Source organism: Pleurodeles waltl, chromosome 5 (assembly GCF_031143425.1).
Source record: "Pleurodeles waltl isolate 20211129_DDA chromosome 5, aPleWal1.hap1.20221129, whole genome shotgun sequence".
In the NCBI taxonomy this organism is placed as follows: Eukaryota; Metazoa; Chordata; class Amphibia; order Caudata; family Salamandridae; genus Pleurodeles; species Pleurodeles waltl.
The window spans coordinates 1,049,575,678-1,049,593,567 of NC_090444.1; the positions used below are offsets into that span (position 1 = coordinate 1,049,575,678).

At 43.5% G+C, this 17,890-nt stretch overlaps 1 protein-coding gene across 7 annotated transcripts in view; it reads right to left on the reverse strand.

Moving 5' to 3' along the window:
• The window catches only part of UTRN (utrophin), a 1,374,288-nt gene that overhangs the window by 207,737 nt on the left and 1,148,661 nt on the right, over positions 1-17,890 (reverse strand). For all 7 annotated transcript variants that reach the window (XM_069235249.1, XM_069235248.1, XM_069235247.1 and 4 more), the window contains one exon: positions 2,503-2,588. In XM_069235249.1, the coding sequence (XP_069091350.1) occupies positions 2,503-2,588 (86 nt within the window). The remainder of the gene's footprint in view (positions 1-2,502; positions 2,589-17,890) is intronic.

Consider the following 17,890-nt stretch of genomic DNA (forward strand, 5'->3'; position numbering starts at 1 on the left):
CATCATTTGTGTTTTTTTGTTTGTTTTACCTTTCACTTGAGGCATACCTCAAGGTTCCACCCTAGCTCTACCATCTTAAACCTCTACATGGAATCCCTCACAATACTCCTGGCTGATGAGTCCGGATGATGAGATCACCCCTGTACTGCCATACGCTGGTAACAAACAAATCTTGAAAGTCTCAACTGACGGACTATGCTAAAGACCTAAAATACTGTCTCACCCCCACTGGAGCTTGGATCTCAAAGACCTTCCTGAATTTGACCCCCTAAAAATGAGTTAAGCCTATACACCAATGACAATACGCGAGTATAAGTGCAAGAATGTCTCTCTCCTCTTACTCTGAATGAATTCACAGCCTTACCACACATCAGAAATTGTGCTAAATCACTCAGCTGTTACCATGAGAGCAAACTTAACTTTAAGACACGTATAGAGTAGAGAAGATAGAGTTCGACATCAGCTCTCACCCCCACTCGGAATCAAGAATCATCTCCCTGTAAATGGCCTCAGAACTACTTTTCACACTGTGATTCTCTCCCATCTACATGGCAGCAATACCCTGCTCACCAACACCTCACCCACTTAAAATCATGTAACACTGTTCTGCTCATCGATGTTCTGAGGAAGTCAAAGTGGACCAAGTCCATCCTTCAAAAACTCCAACTTCTGATGACCGGTGCATCACTTTCAAGCTCTTTTGTGTCATTTTTAAGGTAGTTACATCCAAACTTCCACCATACCTAGCAGACAAAATCAAGGCCAAAGGTAGCCAGGAAAAAACACATATGAACCCCTTGCCATTGCCAATCTAGAGGCTAAGGTATGCAAGGAAACTATCAGAACATCAGGCGTCTCCTGCTACGCACCAAGCATCCTTAGAACATCCGAATGAAGACCTGTCTGACAGTTAAAAAAGAAAACTTAATAAACAGCCAAAAAATGTTAAAATGGCCATTCTAGACAACTGTTTTATAGAAATGCCCAATGCAGTGTATAATAAAGTGCAGCTGACCCATTAATACCAAATCAGACTCTAGGCATGTGGAAACAATTAATTCCACAGGAGGATTAGAGGAGATATAATAGAAGTGGTGGCACCGTTTCTTCTGCCAGGAAATAATTTGTTTAAATTTGGCAGGACAATGAATAAGCAAAGCCACTTACCACAAGATCCATTTAAGTAATTCGAACAGAATACAATTTAAATGCAGAAAGCGAACAATGGGTTCTAAAGACAGCCTAAGTCCAGTAAAGAATGTGGCATCTGAACTACCCTTCCTGAGACAATGTTTTACAAGGATGTGGAATACTTTTCTATATGCATGTTCTAATGTTTCTTACTTGTTGGCATAATGTGAAAATACAACCACCCCCACACATTATAGCTCTTACTAGATTAAAAACAGGCAATGGCAATGCCAATATGTCTGACTTTAAAGGAATGTTGTATGGGAATGTGAAGCAATACAAGTAGGTAGCATAGAAAATAATATGTATTTGTGTGGAAGCAAACAGCTGTAGAATAATATTGGTGTATGTTAAAAGGTCCGAAGTCAGTTGCACTATCAAGCCAGACATAACAAATCCATGTAGGTTAATGACTGCCTTCCTCCCATCTGAATTGCTGGCAGAGACAAACACCATAAAGTATCTACTTTTCTAAGATACTTCTTCTACAGCACTACAATGTCACCTGTGTGTCCCTGAAAGTTCAAGCTAAACCAGCTGGATAAATAAACAAAATAATCACAGCTGGTGGAGGACAAGCACTTTTTTGTTGAAGCACACAACTTCTGCCCAATCAAAACCTGTACTCTTGGCTCCCAACACAAGGGCGAAGCCAAAGTCCATCTCTAATGCTGCTCACATAATTAACTGGCAACAGCTGCGCTGTCAAGTCAGATCACAAAAAGCTTTTCTTCAATGGTGGTATAGAGTATCCTTTTTTTTTCTTTCTTTTTACAGTTAAATGCCTGCTTGTATCAGAGCAAATATCAATTTATGTACAAAACGCTCAAACAAATGTAACAAAGTGCCATAAATAAGGACAATAGCACGACAAGACACTCAGCCAGTACAAGCAGCTCAAAAATAAATATAGCCTTGACCCAAGTGCAAGAAGTTTCGGGTACTACCCTTCTAGCAATACAGCAATTTGTTTGCAATCACACACTGTCTTCTGGCCATTTGTGATGGCACCGAAAGGCAGGCAGATAGATTAGTACTAAAGCAGCACTGGCCCTGCTGAACGCACCTATTTAAAGATAAAAATGGTGTACTGTATTTCTACAGTAGGATTATAATAAAGTTGACATGAAAAAGTCTGTATCCACAGATTTATTAAGTCTACATTACTGGACCACATTGAAGCAGCAGCTACTGCGCCTAAAGCCCCAACTGTCCGCACCTATAACGCTGTGGGTCTTATCGGAAGTACTGGTCTGGCGTGTCTATGCTGTTCAGCTTTTTTGATGTGGTATGGCCTTAGTAGGTACTTACATCTATACTTTTCTTCTAGAAGACCCTTGGACAGAGACATTAGTCCAATCTTCATAGAGAGCACTCGTATTTTCCCTGTGCGGCCACTGAAAGGGAAGAATTCAAATGTTAGTCAGATTTTCACAGGCTAAATAGAAAGAATTAATGACTAAACTGGTGAATAAATGAATACATGGATGAATCAGTACATCAATATTACATACAATACCGTTGAGTCTCTTGGCGTGGATCTTAACTTCTGTTACGTACATAAAGGACCCGGAACAAAAAACACTCTAAATGCAAGAGTGCTAATTTATTCTGCACATGTGCTGTCAATTTTCGAGAAGATGCATAATCTGAGTGCATCGTGAGAAAAGCAGATATCACTGAAAACCCCTTATGTGCATGTTTTTTGCAGTACAAAAGGTGTTGCTAAAACACGCACATAAATCGTTTGCGCCTTCCCACAATACCGCCCTAAGCGTTTATTTTACCTCCATACATCTCCATTATCTTTTATTAATAATTTCGAGTTTCTGAATCAATTGTTTTTTAATTTGATTTGGACTGCTTTTATTTTATTGCTGATGCCAATTACTTTTCAAGAGTAGCATTTTTCTTGGTCGCCTACAGAAACGTTCATCTAAACAGTTTGTTAAGTGTACGGCGCAGAAGCCGAATTGTTTATTAAATTCACCTTAACAGTTTGATAAGTTTAAGACCCTATGCCGGAGACGATCTACATAAGCAGGCTTGCTGGCACACTGTGCCTTAAGGGAACGTATGATCCCTGGCCACTTACCCTTGACATAGGTGGGGAAATCATCACAGCTACCATCGATTTTTTTTTAGTTTTAAACACGTTATTTAATAAATAAAGAAATATTAAAAATGATAAATAAGTCGGACTTTCTTTAAGTGGGATTGGAAAAAAAGGTGATCTTGACGCAGCAGAACATAAAGGAAAACAATATAGAATTCGAATTCTTCGCTCTGTCCATTCTGTACGTTCAGTAAATTCTCCAGTTCTCACACTGAAGAACACAGAGTGTGAAGCTATGACGTGTGGTAGGAAGGCTGCAAAGAGCATAACACACTTTGCCCCCTATTAGTTTTACTCGTGTGGGACCCAACACCAGAATCCATCTAGCAGTGAGTGTCCCAGGAACAGGAGTCCATTTAGCAGTGAGCGCAAGATGTTGGTGCACGTACCGCAAACAAAAAATAACCCACCTAACAGTGAGTAGGGGATGTGGCTCCATGTCCCAGGTACAGGAGTCCATTTAGATGTGAGCGAGGGATGTTGCTTCTTCTATTGAGCACCATAATCTTCTAGCAGGGATCAAGAGATGTGGCTCCACCTAGTAGCGAGGGACAGATGTGGCCCAAAGTACAAGAGTCCATTTAATATTGAGCGAGGATGTTGCTTTATATCCCAGGTACAAGACTCCATCTAGCAGTAATCAAGGATGCTGTGTTAAGCCCCAGGAACAAGATTCCACCAAGCACTGAGTGAGGGATGTGGCTCCATGTCCGAGGTACAAGAATCCATTTAACAGTGAATGAGGGATGTCGCTTTATATCCCAAGTACAAGAATCCAACTAGTAATGAGCAAGGGATGTGGCTCCATCTCCCAGTAGTAGTATTTATAGAGCAGTGAGCGAAGGATGTGGCTCCATGTCCCAATACCACCATTCATAGGGCAGGGGATGAGGGACACTGTACCAGGCACCAGCTTCCCATCTGGCAGTGAGAGAGAGATGTGGCTCCACACAGCAGAAAGCAGAATCCATCTAGTAGTGAGTGAGACAGATGGATTGCTGTACGAGGCACCATTGGGGGTCTTGCTCGTATTTCAGGCACCACCTTCCACTAAGTAGTGAACGACAGACATGGCTTTCTGTACTGTGCACCACCAGAATACCTCTAGCAGTGTGAAAGGAACATTGCTCCAGGTTCTAGGATGTGCTGTTGCATTTATCTAGCAGATAATTAAGAAGTATGGAACAAAGAACAAGGCAGCAAAATTTCTCTAGCAATAAGGCAGATAACACTGCTAGGTCTAGGTAGGACCATGTCTGTCCAGCAGCGAGTGATGGAAATGGCCCCTACTATGTAAAACTTGAGAAGGAAATAGCTGACCGAGTTAGGGAAATCCTCAGTGACTAGTCATTAGACTTGTACATCTTAACCATACTTGCATTAAGTGCCTGGACCTTGAGAAACTCCTTTTCTCAAAAGTATTGTTTACCCTCAAATTTATGTCCAGCTGGTTGAGATATTCTTTTATTTTGTTATGCACGCAATGTTTTTTTCAGACATTCTTCACCTTGGCACTATCACTGCGCCATTTCTAGCACCTCCTTACGCTCTAGAATTGTCACATTTTTTCACACAATTCTATTAACAATGAAATTGTAAAAATTGTATTAATCATATGTTGTCTCCGCAGGTTTGATTTTGTTAATCCCTGCCAACAAGATGTATGTTTTTTAATGATTACCATTGGAACACTGGTCTATTTCTGGACTTTATTACATTTGAACCCCCAAAGGAGTCCCCCTGTTTTCTCTTGACCCTAGTATGAAGCAGACCCTCTCTCAAGATGGATGTTACATGAGGTGTTTCACGTCCCAGGTATCAATCGTTGTGCTATCAATATTCTACAGTAAGTTAGGGACACACTTCAAAGTTTCAGGCTTCACAATTCAGCTAGCAGACAGTGAGAGGCGATGCCACCCTTTCACAATCTACTAATACTTTAGCTTTGATAAAACACTGTCCATTAAGGAGATCTCATGTTAAGTGTTCTTTACACGAGGCATAATTAGGGAGTTTTCAAATTAAGTTCCTATTTTTCATATTCATTTAGTTTCTCTCTCGGTCTCCTTAATCAATTATTTCTAGTTGGAAAACTCATTTCAATTACCCAGTGTGTTGGCATTCACGAGCTGTATAAATACAATGACTGATGCACTGATCACAAACACTTGAACTGTTCCTGGGGGAATGCAACAAGTTTTTCCTTCAACTCTAGTCTTCCACACATGTCTCATCAGCAGTAACTAACTCTTGCGTCCCTGCAGCCTTACAACAGAGGTTAATATCTCACTAATCACTAAATAGGGCAAGACCACTGTTCTTTATAAGGCACCCCGGGGTTCTTCACCACAGAAAGAGTATGGCAGAAAAAATAGAAAACATGCCACCCACGCTTCTGGATGTGAAGAGTTGTTGGGATATACCAGACATCATCAGACCTTCACGTTTAGACCATTTTTAATGCACCAGACTACCAGTGAAGGGGCTACCCATCTTCTCGACAGCTGACTTACTCAGAGGGAATTAACTGACCCATTTGTCAGCCTTGGCTTCGAGGTGGATAGATGGGCCTCCCATTCTGAAACCGAAAACACTGCGTGCTCAGCTACCACTTTCTGTAACAGGATAAGTGGTTCTTGAAACAAATACGAAGGAAATAGAGGAACAAAGGCCGGTCGCTCAAAAGGTGTAGTGAAACCATACATCCGGTTTAGGACTGGCAAACCAAAGGCAACTTGCCCCACAGATAGCTAGAAAAAAGTCACAATTAATAGCTTCGTTTTATTTCCATGGGTATGCAGGTTGTTTCTGATAGCGTTCATGAGAACAAGGTATCTAAATTCGGCCAACCATTCATGCCCAATGACAGACTGGCAGTGCTTAGTTCGTAAAAGAATAAGTATATCAAACAGTGCTACTGAAAGTCAAGGTGCTGAACACCTAGAATATAATAGGGGGATACCTTGCATCATCAAACTAGAAAGTAACAGTTGTCCTGCCCCCCAGAGCAGATAGCATGCCTTTTTTTAAGCAGAAGCATGTTATTACATTTAAAAAAAACATAACAGTACTTTACTGCAATGTTTAAATAGGTATTGACAAATTTAAACGTTGGCATCTTTATAAAACAGTTGTGAAAAATGAAGAGGGGGGAGGGGGGGCAATGATTTTTTTCACCTGGGGGGCGCGGCATTAAGTTTGGGAGACCACTGGTGTAGGGGGTGGCACGTGGGTTGCAACATCATAGGGTAACGTCTTGGTCATGTGCCAAGGGTCCTAGCCCCTGTGTCTAGGTTTATGGGTTGTGTAAAATGTGGGACCTGTTGGTGTGCACCCAGTTTCTGCGCCTAAGAATACAAGTCTGGACATGTCAGACTTTCAGGATCAAGTGGCTGCTTGGGTGCCTCCTCACGGGGTAGAGCATTGGAAATGTAAGGCCAAACATCCACATTTTTGGCTAATCCATAAAGTGGGGCTAAGCAAATGTTGCTTTTGTTAGAGCCAGACATTCACGATCAAGTGGCTGCCTCCTCACGGGGCGGAGCATTGGAAATGTAAGGCCAAACCTCCACATTTTTGGCTAATCCATAAAGTGGGGCTAAGCAAATGTTGCTTTTGTTAGAGCCAGCCAATCAATTTTATAAATCTAAAACCGATGCATGCCCCAGGACTTTTCAAGACAGCCATCAAAGGGGTCTCAGACGAGGTTAAATTATAAACTGCCCAGTAATTAAAAGTTTGAAACAAAACAATGGACCAGTAATGCAAACCTAAAACAGATGCATGCCCCAAGCGTTCCCAGAACAGGCCTCAAAGGAGGACAGATATTACAAATCTAAAACTTACGTATACCCCAGGCCTTTCCAGGACAGGTCCATGTCCTCCACAATCACCCCTGCAGCCACCCACAGGAGGGTCCTGAACAGCGCAAGAAGCGCTGTTTTGTCTGCCCCCCACACCCCTCGAGTAGGAGGGTTTAAAAAAAATATATAAAGAAATAAATAAAAAAGAATAAAAAAAAATGTAGCCATGGAATGGGGTTTTAAAAATACTGTACAATGTTGGGGGGCCCTTTACATATCTTTTTGAGGGGCAAATGGGGTTCCTCAGACGTGGGGGTCCTAGTGGTATCCATGGGCTTGAGCAGACAAGCAGGAACTCCATCTGCTTGGGAGGAGCAATGGCTGTGCCTCAGTTGGCTCCACCCTTCTTCCTAGCAAGGTAGCCCCACCGCCACACATGGTTGTGAGCTTGGAGAGTGAGGGTAAAAACCTGGAACGGATTCCAGGATTTAGTAGCCAATCCAGTGTGTGTGTGTGTATAATTGTTATGTGGTATGTGTTAGTGTTTTATAATTATGAGGGGGGTATTTCAAGGACTATAAATGACACAGTAATATGTGTAAATAATGTTTTGAAGGTTCTGGAGCCACATAAGGAAAATGTCACTTACCCAGTGTACATCTGTTCGTGGCATTAGTCGCTGCAGATTCACATGCTGTGCATAGTCCGCCGTCTGGTGTTGGGTCGGAGTGTTACAAGTTGTTTTTCTTCGAAGAAGTATTTTCGAGTCACGAGACCGAGGGACTCCTCCTACTTTGGTTCCATTGCGCATGGGCGTCGACTCCATGTTAGATTGTTTTCCCCGCAGAGGGTGAGGTAGGAGTTGTGTATGTTAGTAATAGTGCCCATGCAATGGAATGAATAAGTATGTACAAAATGAAGGTTAAAGTAATATATTTACAAATGTACAAATGTTGAAGATTACTTCCAAAAGGGCTACAGGCTCCCGGGGAGGCGGGTGGGCGCATGTGAATCTGCAGCGACTAATGCCACGAACAGATGTACACTGGGTAAGTGACATTTTCCGTTCGGTGGCATGTGTAGCTGCAGATACACATGCTGTGCATAGACTAGTAAGCAGTTATCTCCCCAAAAGCGGTGGTTCAGCCTGTAGGAGTGGAAGTAGTTTGAAATAAAGTTCTTAGTACAGCTTGACCTACTGTGGCTTGTTGTGCAGATAACACGTCTACACAGTAGTGCTTAGTAAATGTGTGAGGCGTAGACCATGTTGCTGCCTTACATATTTCGTTCATTGGAATATTTCCTAGAAAGGCCATGGTAGCACCTTTCTTTCTGGTTGAGTGTGCCTTTGGTGTAATAGGCAGCTGTCTCTTTGCTTTAAGATAGCAGGTTTGGATGCACCTAACTATCCATCTAGCTATACCTTGTTTTGATATTGGATTTCCTGTATGAGGTTTTTGAAATGCAATAAATAGTTGTTTTGTTTTCCTAATTAGTTTTGTTCTGTCAATGTAGTACATTAGTGCTCTTTTGATGTCTAATGTATGTAGTGCTCTTTCAGCTATTGAGTCTGGCTGTGGAAAGAACACTGGCAATTCTACTGTTTGATTTAAGTGGAACGGTGAGATGACCTTTGGTAAGAATTTTGGGTTGGTTCTTAGAACTACCTTATTTTTGTGTATTTGAATAAATGGTTCTTGTATAGTAAATGCCTGAATTTCACTTACTCTTCTTAGAGATGTAATGGCAATGAGAAATGCAACTTTCCACGTTAAGTATTGCATTTCACAAGAATGCACGGGTTCGAAAGGTGGACCCATGAGCCTTGTCAAGACAATGTTGAGGTTCCATGAAGGAACAGGTGGTGTCCTTGGTGGTATTATTCTCTTTAGGCCCTCCATAAACGCTTTAATGACAGGTATTCTAAATAGGGAAGTTGAATGAGTAATCTGCAGGTAAGCAGATATTGCTGCGAGATGTATTTTTATGGAATTGAAAGCTAGATTTGATTTTTGTAGATGTAGTAAATATCCTACTACATCTTTTGGAGATGCATGCAATGGTTGGACTTGATTATTATGGCAGTAACAAACAAATCTTTTCCATTTACTTGCATAGCAGTGTCTAGGGGATGGCCTTCTAGCTTGTTTTATGACCTCCATACATTCTTGTGTGAGGTTCAAGTGTCCAAATTCTAGGATTTCAGGAGCCAAATTGCTAGATTCAGCGATGCTGGGTTTGGATGCCTGATCTGTTGTTTGTGTTGTGTTAACAGATCTGGCCTGTTGGGTAGTTTGACATGAGGTACTACTGACAGGTCTAGTAGTGTGGTATACCAAGGTTGTCTTGCCCATGTTGGTGCTATTAGTATGAGTTTGAGTTTGTTTTGACTCAATCTGTTTACTAGATATGGAAGGAGAGGGAGAGGGGGAAAAGCGTACGCAAATATCCCTGACCAATTCATCCATAGAGCATTGCCTTGAGATTGCCGGTGTGGGTACCTGGATGCGAAGTTTTGGCATTTTGCGTTTTCTTTTGTTGCAAATAGATCTATTTGAGGTGTTCCCCAAATTTGGAAGTAAGTGTTCAGGATTTGGGGGTGAATTTCCCATTCGTGGACCTGTTGGTGATCCCGAGAGAGATTGTCTGCTAGCTGGTTCTGGATCCCTGGAATAAACTGTGCTATTAGGCGAATGTGGTTGTGAATTGCCCAATGCCATATTTTTTGTGTGAGGAGACACAACTGTGTCGAGTGTGTTCCCCCCTGTTTGTTTAAATAATACATTGTCGTCATGTTGTCTGTTTTGACAAGAATGTATTTGTGGGTTATCATTGGTTGGAATGCTTTCAACGCTAGAAATACTGCTAACAATTCTAGGTGATTTATATAAAACTTTCTTTGATGTACGTCCCATTGTCCTTGGATGCTGTGTTGATTGAGGTGTGTTCCCCACCCTGTCATGGAAGCATCTGTTGTTATCACGTATTGTGGCACTGGGTCTTGGAAAGGCCGCCCTTTGTTTAAATTTGTACTGTTCCACCATAGAAGCGAGATGTATGTTTGGCGGTCTATCAACACCAGATCTAGAAGGTGACCCTGTGCATGTGACCATTGTGATGCTAGGCACTGTTGTAAGGGCCGCATGTGCAATCTTGCGTTTGGGACAATGGCTATGCATGAGGACATCATGCCTAGGAGTTTTAAGACCATCTTTGCGTGTATCTTTTGTGTTGGATACATAGCTTGTATCACCTTGTGAAAATTTTGAACCCTTTGTGGACTTGGAGTGGCTATCCCTTTTGTTGTGTTGATTGTCGCTCCTAAGTATTGCTGTGTTTGACACGGCAAAAGGTGTGACTTTGCATAGTTGATGGAGAAACCCAGTTTGTAAAGGGTTTGTATAACATAATCTGTGTGGTGTAAACACTTTGTTAGCGAGTTGGTTTTGATTAACCAATCGTCTAGGTACGGGAACACGTGTATTTGCTGCCTCCTGATATGTGCAGCTACTACTGCTAGACATTTTGTAAAGACTCTTGGTGCTGTCGTTATTCCGAATGGCAACACTTTGAATTGGTAATGTATTCCTTCGAATACGAACCTTAGGTATTTCCTGTGCGAGGGATGTATCGGTATATGGAAATACGCGTCTTTTAGATCTAACGTTGTCATGTAGTCTTGCTGTTTCAGTAGTGGTATTACGTCTTGTAACGTGACCATGTGAAAGTGGTCTGATTTGATGTAGGTGTTTAGTGTTCTGAGATCCAATATTGGTCTCAGACTTTTGTCCTTTTTCGGTATTAGAAAGTACAGTGAGTAAACTCCTGTGTTCTTTTGTGTTTTTGGTACTAATTCTATTGCGTCTTTTTGCAGTAATGCTTGAACTTCTAGTCCTAGAAGGTCTATATGCTGTTTGGACATCTTGTGTGTTTTCGGTGGGACATGGGAGGGAGTTGGAGAAATTCGATGCAATAACCATGTTGGATAATTGCGAAGACCCAAGTGTCTGTTGTTATCTCCTCCCAAGATTTGTAGAACTGGCTTAGTCTTCCCCCCACTGGTGTTGTGTGAAGGGGTTGAGTGACTTGTGAGTCACTGCTTGTTTTGAGGGGTTTTGGGTCCTTGAAATTTTCCCCGGTTTCTTGGGAATTGCCCCCTCTGTATTGGCCCCGAAAGCCTCCCCTTTGATACTGTCCCTGGTAGGTAGACGGTGTTGTTTGTGAGGTGCTGGCTTGACCTCGAAACCCTCCTCTGAAAGTAGTTTTGCGAAATGTGCCAAATGTGCCTCTGCCCTGCGGGGAATAGAGTGCGCCCATGGCTTTAGCTGTGTCAGTGTCTTTCTTTAATTTTTCAATTGCAGTGTCCACTTCTGGTCCAAACAATTGTTGTTCATTGAACGGCATATTGAGCACTGCCTGTTGTATCTCAGGTTTGAAGCCGGATGTGCGCAGCCATGCGTGCCTCCTTATCGTTACAGCAGTATTTATAGTTCTTGCAGCTGTATCTGCTGCATCCATAGAAGAACGGATTTGGTTGTTGGATATGTTTTGTCCCTCTTCAACCACTTGTTTTGCCCGTTTTTGGAATTCTTTGGGGAGGTGCTCGATGAGATGCTGCATCTCGTCCCAATGGGCTCTGTCATATTGCGCTAGGAGTGCCTGCGAGTTGGCGATGCGCCACTGATTTGCAGCTTGTACTGCAACCCTTTTCCCGGCTGCATCAAACTTTCGTCTCTCCTTGTCTGGAGGTGGTGCGTCGCCTGATGTGTGCGAGTTGGCTCTTTTACGAGCTGCTCCTACGACAACTGAATCTGGTGTCAGTTGTGATGTAATAAAAGCAGGGTCTGTGGGTGGTGCCTTGTATTTCTTCTCCACCCTTGGGGTTATTGCTCTGCTTTTAACTGGCTCCTTAAAGATTTGTTTAGCGTGCCTTAGCATTCCTGGGAGCATAGGAAGGCTTTGATAATTGCTATGGGTGGAGGACAGGGTGTTAAAAAGGAAGTCATCCTCGATAGGCTCTGAATGTAGCGATACCTTATGAAACTCTGCTGCCCTAGCTACCACCTGAGCATACGCTGTACTGTCCTCAGGTGGTGAGGGCTTAGTGGGGTACGACTCAGGGCTATTGTCCGATACTGGGGCGTCATAGAGATCCCATGCGTCCTGGTCATCTTGGCTCATGGTGGAATGATCTGGTGATTGTGACGGAGTCTGTGCCGGTGATATAGGAGCTGCCGGTGGTGGAGAGGGTGGTGGAGTTACCTTCTTCACCACTTTTGCTTGTGGTGTTTTTTCTTGTTGTTGGAAATCTAGTTTCCTTTTTCTTCTGATTGGGGGAAGGGTGCTGATCTTCCCTGTACCACTTTGTATAAAGATCCGCTTTTGCGTGTGATCTACAGCTGTTGTTTGTAATTCCTCCTCAAATCTGTGTTTTTTAAGTTGGGAGGACAGTGATTGTTCCTCTGAGTAGGAACTGGCTTTCGGTTCGGTTGCTGGGCGTTTTGGCACCAAAACCGTGTCTTTTGTTGTTTTCGGCTCCGAAGAGATTTTCCTCTTTTTCGGTGTCGTGCCTTCTTGGCCTCGACCATCTTCGGTGCCGCTATCTCTGTGCCGAGCAGCTTCGGTGCCGCTGTCTCGGTGTCGACCCTTTTCTGCTGCAGTTTCTCGGTCCCGAGATTGCTGCGTGCCTGTGTCTCGACCTGAGTCGGACGATCTCGGCACCAGCTCGCCCTTTTTCGGTGCCGATGGACGGTCACCTACTTTATAGGTTGAGCCATGGCCTGTCGGCAGTGGCGTCCCCTGGGCTTTGTCTGTTTTTCTGTGTGATGCTTGTTTCGACGTCTTACTCACGGTTTCTTCGACGTCGAATTCTTCGGAATCCGATTCGTGGATGGAGAATGTTTCTTCTTCTCCCACTTCCTCGAACCGTTGTTGTCCTGTCGGCGTGGACGCCATCTGCAACCTTCTGGCTCTTCGGTCTCGGAGCGTTTTTCTCGACCGAAACGCTCGACAGGCCTCACACGTTTCTTCTTTGTGCTCGGGTGACAGGCACAAGTTACAGACCAAATGTTGGTCTGTATAGGGATATTTACTGTGGCATTTAGGACAGAATCGGAACGGGGTCCGTTCCATCAGTCTCGATGTTGCACGCGGTCGGGCCGACCAGGCCCCGACGGGGGATCGAAATTACCCCGAAGGGCTACCGGAGCTCTTCAAGATTCGGTGTCGATTCTAATCTAACCCGATAACCGAACGAAACAATACCGACGAATTTTCCATTGATTCTGACTAACTTTCCGACCCGAAACACGGAGCGAAAAGGAACACGTCCGAACCCGATGGCGGAAAAAAAACAATCTAACATGGAGTCGACGCCCATGCGCAATGGAACCAAAGTAGGAGGAGTCCCTCGGTCTCGTGACTCGAAAAGACTTCTTCGAAGAAAAACAACTTGTAACACTCCGACCCAACACCAGACGGCGGACTATGCACAGCATGTGTATCTGCAGCTACACATGCCACCGAACATATTGTTCTATTGAACGAGCCCTGCATCTTAGGGTATGCATCAGCGCCACCACGTGTTCTTTTTGATAAACATCTCAGGGTGTTTGGGAAATGTAAACACTAGGTTTTTTCCTGGATTGTACTTTCAGAACTGTATAGTGCAGAGGTATTCAAACTGGGGGGTGGGCCCCGTTAGGGCCTCAAGTGATCCCGGGGGGGTGCAGGACACTGGCCAAAAGAAGCATTATACAGATAACATGCCTTTGCTTTAGGCAGAAGTCTGTTATTGCATTTGCAAAAAGGTAACAGTACTTAACTGCAATGTTTACATAGGTCTAGACATATTTAAACTTTGCCATTTTTATAAAACAATTGTGAAAAATTCTGAGGGGGGGCCCCAATGATTTTTATTTTTCAACTGGGGGGGCGCGGCATTAAAAAGTTTGGAGACCACTGGTATAGTGGCTCCAATTTGTATGGACTGCAATGACACTTAACATTGTTTTAAAAAAATATATATTTCTTAGCTGTGTATGTAAAAAATCTTGAATGTGTGTGTGTGTATACCTAGCTAATTAATACGGCTTACAGTCGCAAGGAGTGGTAACGCTTCAACTAATATTTATTTGCGTGGCTACCTTGCAATTATGTATATAGCTTAAAAAAGCATTAGGGTTTAAAAGTCCTTTTTGTCTCTTATGCATGCAGGATCCCAAAGAGCTAACACTGTCCCCAAAGGAAATGGATGCCTTGCAACAAGGTATATGTATCTAGAGATTTATAGTTCAGAGACCCGTGTCATCATCCATCCTAAACAAAGCTGTCTTGATTGTTATTTTTTTATTTTATTTTACCATTAATGGTATCCTATGTGTGTGTGTGTTTTTACAGGCTAGGATGCTGAACTACAGCTGGAGGTTGGTGCTCTACAACAAATCCTCCAGGCTCAAGATGGTCCAGGCACGCTGTCTCAGGATACAGCTTTTGCTGGTAAATAAATAATAATAAAAAAAAAGCTCTATTAAACAGCATAGCAGGCACCCTCAGAGAGCATTATAGTCCGTGTATTATATTGTAAATGTGACATTTTATTCTTTTTTTTCTCTCCAGGCCTACTGCGGTACAAGCAGCTCCCATAGTAACGACCCAGAATGTAGTAGGGGCTGCTCCATAAGATGGTCCGCAAGAGGAAGTCCCCAGCGTCTAAGGAAGGTCCACCTATAAAGAAAGCCCCCTCACATCTGAACACAGCAGGTGGGTTTTTAGAAACTGTAGAGCCAGATGAATTCGATCCTTAGTGCCTCTCAAACCTCTTTCACCTCTAGGATATCGCCGCTATAGCAACACCTAATTTGCATTTTGTTATCTTTACATCATAGAGTCATCACAAAAGCGCTCTGGAGGAGTCTCCCGTAAGGCTAAGTGGGCGGCACTGTCTTTAAAGGACAACACTGTGACCATTCAAAACCCCAAGGCACCAGCTGTGAACGCAGGGCCCAAGGACAAACCTTGCACTGGCTCTACAGGTAGATGTCATGGACCAGGTACAGCCCTTAAGTACACCATACCAACAGTAATAAAGGCTGTGCCCAGTACTGTGAACACTTCTACAGCAACTACCTATGTGCATGGGTTTGGACAATCTGAAAGCCTCGCGCTTACAGCCTCAGGCACACACCATCCTGTACCGTGTAGAACCTATGGTTGGGACCATAATCAGTGCAACAAGCCTAAAATAAATCGGTTGTCCTTAAATAACCACAAGAAGAAGCTGCAGCCCCCTGAGCTACAAGCTTTGCCTTTAGACCTGTTTGTTAAAAATGCTGTTAAGGCTCAGACTGTTCCACCTAGCCCCGCGTTCTAAATGCTTAATGTTTGAGGAGTCTAATATAGCGGGGCCTGTCAGCGACCTAGTACCAGCAGCCTGTATATGTAGCCCTCCCGGTCTACATGACACACCTGGAAACAGATAGCCCCTTAGAGGATTCTTATTCTGGGTGTATAGGACTTCTCAAGGTACTAGCAGGTTTGGCAGAGAGTTCTGAAGCCACAGCTGCAACAACGCCCTGTGACCCTTCTAACGTGGGCACCAAAGGGTTGTTATCACTGGGGTCTCAATCACCCACACACAGCCACAGCACTTGCTATGCATCAGAGGCATTGAGTTATTATGACCAACATTTAACATCCCCATGTCGGATGTCATCAATTACACCCCAAGTGGTGTACGACCCCACCAGCCCAACACCAAGTGCCTGCGCGCAACGGTCTTTACCCTCCTCCTCAACATAACCTGACAGCAGTACGGCTGTAGCGGTTCACAAAATCAGAGTTTTGGAACTCCATTTAGCGATGATCAGATCTCCACAGCACCAGGGTGTTCACATTGGGGCCCTGTTCTTTTGACCCGTCCTGACCCACCCATTCAAAAAGGGCTTATTGCGGTTAACAGTGATCATACCACAGGGGTGGCTAGGCGTAATATACACCACACATCTAACGACACACGCAGCAGATCAAAATATGGTGCACTGACCCCCAACAGGGTTTTGGAAACATATCTAAAAGAAATACAATAGGCGGCTAGGAAACTAAAATCATGCCTGAACCTCAAGACCTCAAAACTGGGGAAGTTGGGGGTCAACACTGGGTCCTCCAGACCACCCCAGAGAGCATTTATCCTGCGGTTAGCAAGGTGTACAAGGGAGGTGGTCATAGCTTGTCAATCAGCCACAGCAGACATAGACAGTAAATTGGTGTGATTAGGCAACCGTGTCCCCCTAAGGATTGTAAGATCTGCTTTTTGTAATAAGGGTGTCCATAGGTCTAAATATAAAAACAAAACCCTAGACCAACTCACTAAGGCTCTACGGCTCTTACGCGCACTCAAAAGAAAAAAGTCGGTGGAACCCTCCAACAAATCCCTAAAAAAACTCAAAATCCAATACCTCAATATATAAAATTTCCCTGCTAGGTCTCAAGACAAAGTCCGGAGGGAACAGCCCAAACATTGGTTGTTTTAGGACCTCAAGGGCAGGTGTTCAGAGCCCTGTGGTACCCCAGCATCCTGATGGGTCCTTAGCAGTTGGTGCCGTAGGTAAAGTTGCTGGCATACAGCCTGTAAATACAACACCTGATGTTCAAATAGGCTATGGGAGCTTAACTACAAACAAGTGGTCTTGTAATAAGCAGAAGTGGTCTAGTTGCGCTACACAGCATAGGTGTCTAGTAGGGAAATTAAAGAAAGCCAAACTATGTGTTACAAGAAGGCTTAAAAACACTCCAGCACAGAGCCTTAGTCCGTTACCCCAGAATGACACTCAAGATGTCACACCTCCTAGTAGTGATCCACAAGCTGAGGATTCAGAAGTTGCATTTTTAGAAAATGTTAGAAGGTACAGTCGTACTATAGAACGGTTTAGCGCTACACAAGACTACGAGGAATTCTGGTTTGTTAACCTAGATCGTATAAATTCCTCTAATCATGGTGTTTTAGCCATCCACCAAGCTGTACAAACATTAATAGAAAGGTTGTTACACGATGTGGGTCCTAATGATTACTTCCAACTCCGTTTCCCGGGGCAAGGTATTCACAGTACTTTGTTCACACGTTGAACTCCCAGGGATGTGTTTGACGCTGTAGAATTTCTGGAGAATCTCTGTAACCTGTTGCAGAGTAAGGCAGAAATAGTAGCATATGGTGCCTTTAGAGTTATAGCCCTCATTGTCCAGGGCCGCGAGGGAGGCGTTTCCACACCTTTAAAGAGTATCTTGTATAGCCACATCATTGGTAAGAAACAACAATGGTTGCTCAATTTTAACACAGGAGCAACCAACAACCGTCTGACAGCCAGCATAGTGGGGTTACTGTTGGACCAAACTATGGCCGATGCTCATATTATGTCAACAGCTGGTGAAGGCCACAGGGCTCTTCAAATACCAAATGACAGAATGGTCGGTTTCAGGGACCTAGAGCTATTTGAGAACTATTTTGCCGTTACGGTGAAAGTTCTTTACCACAACAGTTCTTGGAAGTACTTCACAACAGGGGAACGTGCGAAAAACAAGACCGTTTATGTTTTCCATAATGAAAACCACTTTTATGGTATTTTGAACCTGAAGGGTTTTCTAGGAGCAAAGTACGTATACCCCCACTGCGACCATATCTACAACACACAGATAACTCATCAGTGTAAAATGCACTATAAAATGTGTCAGAGGGATGGCTGTATTGATGTCACTGAGCAGAAGGTGCAGTGTTGCACATGTAATC